This window comes from Elephantulus edwardii, unplaced genomic scaffold (assembly GCF_000299155.1).
Source record: "Elephantulus edwardii isolate Elephantulus edwardi_28Jun2011 unplaced genomic scaffold, EleEdw1.0 scaffold00499, whole genome shotgun sequence".
Taxonomy (NCBI): Eukaryota; Metazoa; Chordata; class Mammalia; order Macroscelidea; family Macroscelididae; genus Elephantulus; species Elephantulus edwardii.
This window is the reverse complement of record NW_006400249.1, coordinates 237628-247536: the sequence shown is the minus strand read 5'-3', so window position 1 is coordinate 247536 and position 9909 is coordinate 237628. Positions and strand designations below refer to the sequence as shown.

General features: G+C 44.1%; 1 protein-coding gene across 1 annotated transcript in view; it reads left to right on the top strand.

The window, feature by feature from the left end:
• Positions 1-1340: 1340 nt before the first annotated feature.
• NIM1K (NIM1 serine/threonine protein kinase) overlaps positions 1341-9909 on the top strand; it is a 32104-nt gene continuing 23535 nt past the window's right edge. Inside the window, exon 1 of the mRNA XM_006903044.1 lies at positions 1341-1623. Within this exon, the coding sequence (XP_006903106.1) occupies positions 1341-1623 (283 nt within the window). The remainder of the gene's footprint in view (positions 1624-9909) is intronic.

Sequence of the window (9909 nt, the reverse complement as noted above, 5' to 3'; positions counted from 1 at the left end):
CCAGTCAGATCCAACTTGACAGTACACACACACACACACACACACGAAAATAAAAAAAAATTAAAAATTGGTTAAAATCCACTGGGAATTGTTAAAGGCGTTCTAGGTACATGATATTTCTTATACCAGAGGGTACTATAAACTTAATCTTTCTCTATGTGTAAAGAGGATATTAGCCTGTGTTGTAGAATGGCATAAAAAGGAAGAGTAAAAACAACTAGCAGAGAAACTTTGTCAGCAGAAATAAAGGCAAAGTCACCTATTGGAGTAAGTGTAGGAAATTATTACATTAATAAATAAATGTGAATGTAATGAACGTTCATCATCATCACTGCTGTGGTTTGATTGTTTTCAAAGTCTGGCTCTACTGCAAGCAAGGACGGCTTGGACATTTTCTAAACGTTTCAAAGTAGAAAAAAATATTTGGATAGAAACAAAGGTTGGGAGACCTTCCTTAAGAGTTAAAATGACACACGTGTGTGTGTCTGTGTGTCTGTGTCTGTGTCTGTGTCTGTGTCTGTGTCTGTGTCTGTGTCTGTGTCTGTGTCTGTGTGTCCTAGAACATTTTCCTTTGCTCTCAATCCTGCCAGAGTGTTCACTATGCATCTGGATAACGTGCTTTAGATCACTGTCTGCACGGTGGTGTCGCATGCTTCCTGCTCCAGGATATAAACTGGCTGCTGACTTTGTTCCTCTCTGTTCTTAGGATGAGCGATCACCTGCCAAACTTTTGAGACAGCGCGCGGCTTAGAGGACGGCTCATCTAAATAAAGGCCGGCTGGAGCAACGCTGCTGGGACTTAATCCCTCGCTAACTACGGGGTGACAGAAGGCTGCTCTGAAGGTTTCTTCCCCCCAGGGTTCCAGACTGCAAGCTCTTGACCGGCAACTTGACCGAAAAGAGAATCAGGAAATGAAGAAGTTGGGAGATGCGCACCCGCGGCAGGGGTGCGCGGGGTCCCCCGGGGCTGACAGCCACCAGGATGCAGGAATCCCCGGGCGGCAATAGAGTGCTGGGGCCTTGGTCCCGGGACGCAATCGGTCACTGCCGAGAGCAGAACCCACGCGCGGCCCGGGAAGCCGTGAAGAGCAGGCCCGGAGGCGGCCCCGGGCGTCTGGCTGCGCGTGGCTGTGCGGCTGGTGTCAGGCCCGGCGGGTGCCGTGCCCGCCTCGGTGACATGTCCCCTCCGGGCGGCCAAGCTCGCCGCTGCGCCGCCGACTGAGGTTGGAGACCCGGGGCGCAGGCAGCGCGCCGCGCTCAGCCCCTGCGCGCTGCGCCCCGCGCGCTTCCTTCCCCACGTGCGCCGCTGCGGACATGGAGACGTGAGCGCGCGCTGGACGATGACTGCCGTGTACGCCAATGGGGGCAGCCTGCTGAACGCGCACTGCGCCAGGTGGGACCGGCGCGACAGCGTGGAGAGCCGCTGTCACACCAGAGAAGAGGACGAGGGCCAGCCCTGCCAGCTGACACCGTTCGAGAAGCTGACGCAGGACATGTCCCACGATGAGAAGGTGGTCAGAGAGATCACCCTGGGCAAACGGGTCGGCTTCTACCGCATCCGAGGGGAAATTGGAAGCGGAAACTTCTCCCAAGTAAAGCTGGGAATCCACTCCCTAACCAAAGGTAGGCTCACCCCAGCGGGTCCCTGGGTCTGGCTTCGGGGTGGGGCTCAGGGCCGGGGCCGGACGCCAGCGGCTTTTGTCGCAGTTAATGTCCACAGTGGTGCCTGGAAGTCAGTGTTTTATTTCACTTTAGAGATACAGCCACAAAAATGGTAAGCATGGCCCACCCGAAGGCACAGGGTCTGAAGAGTCAGTCGTGGGCTTTAAGGAAATCCTTTAAGGGTAGAGTTTGAGCTAGGCGTCCCGGAGACAGAGGGGTTTGGGGTGCAGTGATTCTAGGAGAGGATTGTTGTGTACAGACGAGTGGAGCACAGCAGACCCTCAGGTTTGCAGAGGCAACAAAGTGCACCAGAGGAGAAGGTCCATCGTTAGCCCATGGAGCAGCTGGTGGATTGAACCGGGCGGCTGGGGGTTGTCAGATCAGCTCTTTACGCTAATCCCCCAGCCCTCCTTGGAGAGAGGAGGGTGAGCTGAGGAGACTGGGAGCAAAAGCGTTAGGATGAGAACACGGCTACGGGGCAGTTCCTCCCCGCCGCTCTTTTGTCTGTTGATCGTACTGTAAATTGCTGGGATGCTGAAAATTCTGTCAGTGGATTTCAAATCCCAGCAGTGGGATTTGTCCCATACTGGACAGGTTTCAGTGGAGTTTCCAAGATTGAAACAAACTAAGCAGAAGGACTTGGCAATCTTCATTAAAAAAAATTGCCAAAAAAATTTTACTGAATACCAGAGGAATCTTGTCTAGTACAGATGCACCCAGGTATCTCAGTACATCAGATAATTTTCCTATTCGGGTAGAAGAGATTCAAGATAATTTTTTGGTTTGTCTGGACTTCTTTTCATTTTCTCCAGCCTCAATTTGAACGAAAGTATGATCTTGAATCTATTCTACCTGAAATTCAAAATCATCTTAAGAATAAATTTGAAGCACTGAACACCAATGATTGAAGATGAGATGGGTTGTGGGATGACATTAAGGTCATCATCCATGAAGAGAACAAAAGGCCATTACAAAGACAGAGGAGAAAGAAAAACCCAAAATGAATGTCAGAAGAGACTTAAAATTGCTCTAGAATGTGGAGAAGCCAAAACAAAGGGAAAACATGCCAAAGTAAAAGAGCTGAACGGAAGATTTCAAAGGGCAGCTAGAGTAGACAAAACAAAAGGTTATAATGGAATGCGCAGAGAGCTGGAACTGGAGAATAAAAAGGGAAGAACTCACTCTGCGTTTCTCAAGCTGAGAGAACTGGAAAACAAATTTAAGCCTCGAGTTGCAATATTGAAAGATGCTTTAGGCAATGTAGTGAATGACCCAGGAAGCGTCAAAAGAAGATGGAAGGAATGTACAGAGTCACTGTACCAAAAGAACTGATTGATCTTGAAAAATTTTAGGGAAGTACCATGTGAGCAGGAGCCAGTAGTAGTGAAGGAGCAACTGGAAGGTGCATGGAAGTCATTGGCAAAAATTAAGGCCCCAGGAATTGATCGGATACCAATTGACTTATGCCATCACCAGTCTATGCCAGGAAATTTGGAGGACAGCTGTCTGATCAATAGATTGGAAGAGGTCCATATTTGTCCCATTCCCAAGAAAGGTGATCCATCAGCATGTGGGAGTTATTGAACAATATCATTAACACCACATGCAAGCAAAATACTACTGAAGAGCATTCAGAAATAGCTAGAACAGTAAGCACATAGACAGGAAACTACCAGAAGTGTAAGCAGGATTTAAAAGAGGCCATGGCACCAGAAATATCACTGCAGATGTCAGATGGATCCTGGCTGTCAATTTATGCTTTATTGACTATGCAAAGGCATTTGTGTGGATCATAGCAAGAGGGACATCATGCTTGGGAGGGTGGAGGGACAGCACAGGAGGGGAAGACCCTCTATGAGATGGATTGATTCAGTGACTGGGATAATTGGGATGGGAGTGTCAGAGACAGTGCGACTGGCACGGGATAGAGCAGGGTTTAGGGCTGTTGTACATAGGGTCGCTATGAGTCACAAACAACTCGATGGCACATAATAACAACAACATGCAAAACCTACATCTAGACCAAGAGGCTGTTGTGTGAACAGAGCAAACGGGCACTATTTGTTAAGTGTCATCAAGTCTTAATGACCCTATGCACAATAGTTCTGAACCCTGCTTATCCTGAGCCAATCTCACTGTCTCTGACACACCTCCTATTGCCCCACCCCTTGGATCAATCTGTCTCATCCAGGGTCGTCTTCTCTTATGCCGTCCTTTCATACTTCCAAACACGGTATTTTTCTCCAGGAAATGGTCCCTCCTGGCAACATGCCCAAAGGCAGGGCTTCAAAATTCTTGCCTCCAAAGAGCAACTTGGCTTCACTCTCTTCAGGACAAACCTGTTTGTTCTCTTGGAACCCTTCTCCAACACCACAGCTCAAAGGCATCAATTCTTCTTCTGCCATCCTTATTCATTGTCCACCTTTTCAATCTATACACATTACAGATCATTCGGTAGGCTAGACTTTATGAAGAGAGATGTGTCATCAGAATTGGAGGAAAACTCAACAGCCTGCCTTATGCAGATAAGACAAGCTTGCTTACTGAAACGGAATAGGTTCTGGAGTTGAGCTTCAATCCATATTGAAGTTCTTGACCTTCTGCAGCAAGTGTTTCATGTTCTCCTCAATTTCAGCAAGCAAGGTTGCATCATCTGCATAATGGAGGTTGCTGAGTCTTCCTCCAATCCTGGTGCCACTCTCCTAGTAAAGCCCAGCCTCCCAAATTATCTGTGCCACATACCGATTGAAAATGGAGACAACATGCATCTCTGAAAGCTTTAGTCTTTGATTTTCTTCAGTAAGAACTTTGATGCTTTCTGCATCAAGATTTTTCCCATAGAATCCTTCAGTATTAGAATTTGATGCTTGAATTTGTTCTTAAAATTCTGTTCTTTCAGCTTAAGAATTGCCAAGTGTGTTCATTCTTCCCTTTTGATTTTCTGACTCCAAGTCTTTGCACATATTTCACTTTGTCTTCTCGAGCTACCCTTTGAAATAATCTGTTCACCTGACTTATGCCATCACTTCTTTATGGGAAGCCAAACTTTATACCAAATATTATATGAAAATCCTTGTTCAGGAATTGAAGGAATTACAGATACATAAATTAGGATTTCTCTTGTGGCAGATCCTAGAAAATGAGCTGTTTGTTCCCTACAAGACAGGAGACAGCAAGGGGCCCCTTACAGAGGGAGTGTTACTTCCTGAGCTCGAGTTCACCCTGAGGCATCAAGGTTAATAGTTAAGGGTAAACCAAATTCTTACATTTGTGGACCCCTCCCTCCTGAGTCAAGCAGAAGGTTTTCTATAGAAAGAGCTTGGCTTCATTTGCTTTGAATTCTCTTTGTGATTTACTTCCTGATAATTTTCAATAAAGACACAGAGAAGCTTGGCTTGGGGTCTTCAGTCCGAGAACTGCTGGCCCCCTGTTTTATGCTCTCTGCTCTATCACATTCTTAGCTGTTTGTCCCCTTATTAATAATTGTAAAATTATTCCAATCTTTGGGACCCTCAGTCTGCAACACTTCTTTCCTTTGCTTTAGCTTTTCTAGATTGAAGAGCAAGTCTCTTCTGACATCCATTCTGGTCTTTTCTTTCTTTCCTCTTTTTATTGACCTTTTGTTTTCTTTATGATGATGTCCTTGATATCACCCCACCGTTCATCATCTGATTTTCAGTCATTGGTGTTTAGTGCATCAAATTTTTTCTTAAGGTGCTTTTCAAATCCGTGTGGGATAAACACAGGTTGTATTTTGGCTTTTGTCAACTTGTTTTATTTTTCTTCAGTTTTAATTTGAACTAGTATATGAGTAATTGCTAAACTGTTTCACAATTATTTCCTGGTAACCATCAATGACCATTGGGTCATTGTAAATATATTTTTTGTATGTAAATAAAAAAAACCACTATATAAGTCTGAATTTTATAATTTCATAAAGATGAGTTCCTCTGACATTTGTCTTTATGCGATTGACTGACTTTGCTTAGCATGATGTCCTCTCAGTTTCTACATGTTGTGAGATGTTTTGGGTAGCTGTTTTTCTTTATGGCTGCCTAGAGTAATTGATACCTTTGAGCTGTGGTATTGGAGAAGAGTGCTGAATATCGTATGGACTGTGAAAAGAACAAACATATATGTATTGTAGAAGGTGCGGCCAGAGTGCTCTTTAAAGTCAGAGCTGTGGAAGCTTCATCTTTTACACTTTGGACATGTTGCTAGAAGAAGCTTTTCCTTGGAAAGGGGCGTTATGCTTGGAAAGATGCAGCCTAGTGCAGGAGAAGCAGCTCCCCCAGGAGACAGATTGACATGGTGACTGTGGCAATGGGCTCAGGTGTATCAGAGATGATGAAGGCGGCACAGGAGAGGACAAGGGTCGGGTCTGTTGGTCATGGGGTTACTGTGAATTTATGTGACTTGATGGCATCTAACAAAAACAAGTATCTCATTGTGTGTATGTGCACCATTGTGTCTATTTATGGCCGCTTAATTGTTTCCACTTTTCGCTACTGTAACTAGTGCCATAAGGACCTTAAGTGTGCATATGTTGGTTGTGCCTCTTCTATCAGATCCCTTGGGTTTTCCTGTAAAAGGAGCACTGACCATGTGGGGACAGCTGAGTCCGACCTCTGCTAACACTACAAAGGGTAACTCCCTATTAACAACATCCACAGTAGAAAACTGACCCCCAGAAGGTCAGTTATGGCCCCCCACTCTGCTACAATTACTTCTCCTAGTTACTAGGTCTGAAATTCATAGCAAATGACCACACAGACACTGTAGAATCTCTTTTTACTCACAGTCATGGGGTTTATTAGGGAAACAAGTAGGGAAGGGGGAGGACAAAGTATATTCTGAAAGTCCAAGTTTGTGAGCAGTGCAGGTCCAGGTTCATAAACAGTGATCCTAAGTAAGGTTAACAGCAAGACACATCTCTCAAATAATTCAGACAACTTTTGTTTGTTTGGTTTTGGTTGAGGTGTTTTCTGGTTTTTTAATTTTACACTTATTTATTTACAAAGTTTGAATACATTGTTTTTCACTCAAGATCCTTCTCATTTCCTTCAGCTTTCCCATTAAATTGTGCACCCCTGCGATTACCACCACCACCTCACCCGTCCTCACCCCTCTGTTTTCACCCTCCCCCTGCCTTGGGTCCTCATACTCATTCGACCATAATAGTTTTGTACAGTATTTGTCCTTATGGGACTGAGTTAGTTCACTCAGCGTAATGCTCTCCAGTCTCTTCCAAGTTACGTAGTCATTTACAAAATCATTATTCCTGTGTTCTATAGAGTATTCCATTGTATGAATGTACCCCAACTTTTTAATCCATTCATTTGTTGTTGGACATCTAGGCTGTTTCCAAGTTCTTGTGATGGTGACTAATGCAGCTATGAACATTGATGTACAAGTTTCCATTGGAGCCTCAGTTCTCATATTCTTGGTGTATATGCCAAGCAGTTGAATAGCTGGGTCATGTCCAGCTTTTTTTAGGAAGCACCAAACTTCCTTCCAGAGTGGTTGTACCATTTTACAGTCCCACAAACAATGTGTAAGTGGTCCTATCTCCAACATCCTCACCAACATGTATTACTTGCTGTCCTGTTAAACTTTGCCACTGCTACTGAAGTGAGACGGTATCTCATTGTGGTTTTTCTTTGCATCTCTCTTATTGCCAGTGATTTTGAGCATTTCTTCATGTGTCTGTTGGCCATTCAGATATCTTCCTCTGTGAAAATTCTTTCCAAATCAGATGACTTTTCAGTCAACAGTAAGACGCCTCTGTGGCAGGAGCGTCTGGTCCTAAAGCATGTGTGCTTCTTTCTTCATTTTTTTCTTGGTGGTGTTAATGTACCCCAAATCCACCACTGCATCTGCTCTATTTGTTGCTGTTTGTTGTCAGATCGTAACCGACCCATAGCCGGCCCTCTGGCAGGTTTTCAGAGGCAGTTAATCACATGGAAAGAGACTGCTCATCCTTCTCCCGCAGAGTGGCTGGTGACCTTGAACCACAGTGCCTTCATCTTCTTGACACTAGACCACCAGACCTGTTCAGTTGAGTGGTAGCCAGTCCCACTTCCTAAACAACATGCCTCCAGAAACTCTATGAACTTTGATAAATGTTGATAGTTATTGAAAGGCTTCAGGCCTTTTGTTCCTAGGGTTGCTATGAGTCATGCTCAACTCAAAGACAATCAACAACAACAACAACAACAATCCCCTTGTGGATAGGCTAACACGCCATGTATGGAAGAAATGGCTCATGGAGCTGTTGATGATGTAGGTGGACCACCTGCTCACCAAGTAACTGGATCAGATTAGAAACAGCAGTCCAGGGAAGCCACATTTTCAGCAAGACCTACTACATCACGATACCTAGGAGGGGAATTGTTAGATCATCGTGTTCTATTTCAGTCCATCAACAGAGAACTACCAGAAATACAAGCTGGGCTTAGAAGAGACCATGGCACTAGAAACATAGCCAATGTTAGATGGCCCAAAGCAGAGTACCAGAAGAATGTCTATCATTCTTTGCTTCATTAACTATGCAAAGGCATTTTTCATTAACTATACAAAAGCATTTGACTATGTGGATCACAACAAATTTTTGCTAATGTTGAGAAGAATGGGAATCCCAGAATACTTGATTGTGATCATCTGAAACCTGTACTTTGATCAGGAGGCAGCCATCAGAACAGAGCAAGGAAACACTGTATGGTTCAAAATCAGGAAAGGAGTGGGTCAGGGATGCATCATGTTGCCATATCTTTTCAATCTGTATGTGAAATAGATCATTCAGAAGGCTGGGATTTATAAGGAGGAATGTGACATCAGGATTAGAGGAAAACTCATCAACAACTTGTGTATGCAGATGATACAACCTTGCTTGCTGAAACTGAGGAGGACCTGAAGTGTTTGCTGCAGAAGGTCAAGGATTACAGTGTTCAATATGGATTGAAGTTCAGCATCCAGAAGACAAATATTCTCACAACAGTGCCATTTAGCAGCACCATGATAGATGTGGAAGAGATTGAGATTGTTAACAATTACAGCTTGCTTGGCTCCACAGTCAACACTCTTGGGATCAGCAGTCAGAAAATCAAAAGACAAATTGCACTGGGGAAGTCTGCTATCAGGGACCTCTCCAAAGTGCTAAAGAGTAATGAGTCAGTCTAGGAACTAAGGAGCACCTGATCCAGGCCATAGTCTTCACAATTATGTGCTATGCATCAGAGAGCTAGAGAGTGACTAAGGATGATAGAAGAAGAATCAATGTTTTTAAGCTGGCCTGGAGAAGAGTTTTGAACATACCATGGACCACTGGGAGAACTAACAAGTCTATCTTAGAGAAGGTGAAATCAAGTTTCTCCTTGGAGGCAAGTATTTTGAAGTTTCGTCTCACATACTTTGGACATGTGCCAGGAGGGACTGGTCCTTGGAGAAGGACATCATACTCAAAAGGGTGGATGGACAGCGCAGGAAAGGAAGGCTCCAAATGAGATATATTGACACAGTACCTGAGGTAATGGGGGTACATGTATTGGAGTCAGTAAGATTGGCTCAAGACAGGGAAGATTTCAGAGCTGCTGTACATAGTAGGGTCACTATGAGTTGCAGGCAGCTCAATGGCACATAACAACAACATCAAAATAAAAATGTTCTCCACAGTAGTTGCACAATTCAATTCCCCAGTAGCTGACACTTCAGCAGATTTTTGGATGTTATAAATCACACAGGAGATTGACCTTCTCTCTTCCACTGTGCTGATGGTGGATTTGAACCGAGAGGTGTCACCTTTGAATTAGGACTATCCCCATTTCTCTCTCAGCTAACATTTGTGTTTGGTATGTTGGTTATTGTTGTCTTTTTTTTTTCCTTTTAAGAAGCAATGCCATTTTAGCAAGCATGAAGTGATACTTTTATTGACTGGAAGAGATCTATATTTGTTCCCATTCCAAAGAAAAGTGACCCAACAGAGTGTGGAAATTATTGAATAATGTCACGTGCAAGCAAGATTCTGCTGAAAATTATCCAAAAACGACTGGAGCAGTAAATCAACAAAGAACTGCCAGATGTGCAGGCCGGATTTAGAAGAGGTCGTGGTACTGGGGATATTATAGCTAATGTTAGCTAGATCTTGGCTGAAAGCAGAAAACCATAGATATGTCTATCTGTGCTTCATTGACTATGCAAAGATGTTTGACTGTGTGGATCACAACTAAATGTGACTGACTCTGAAAAGAA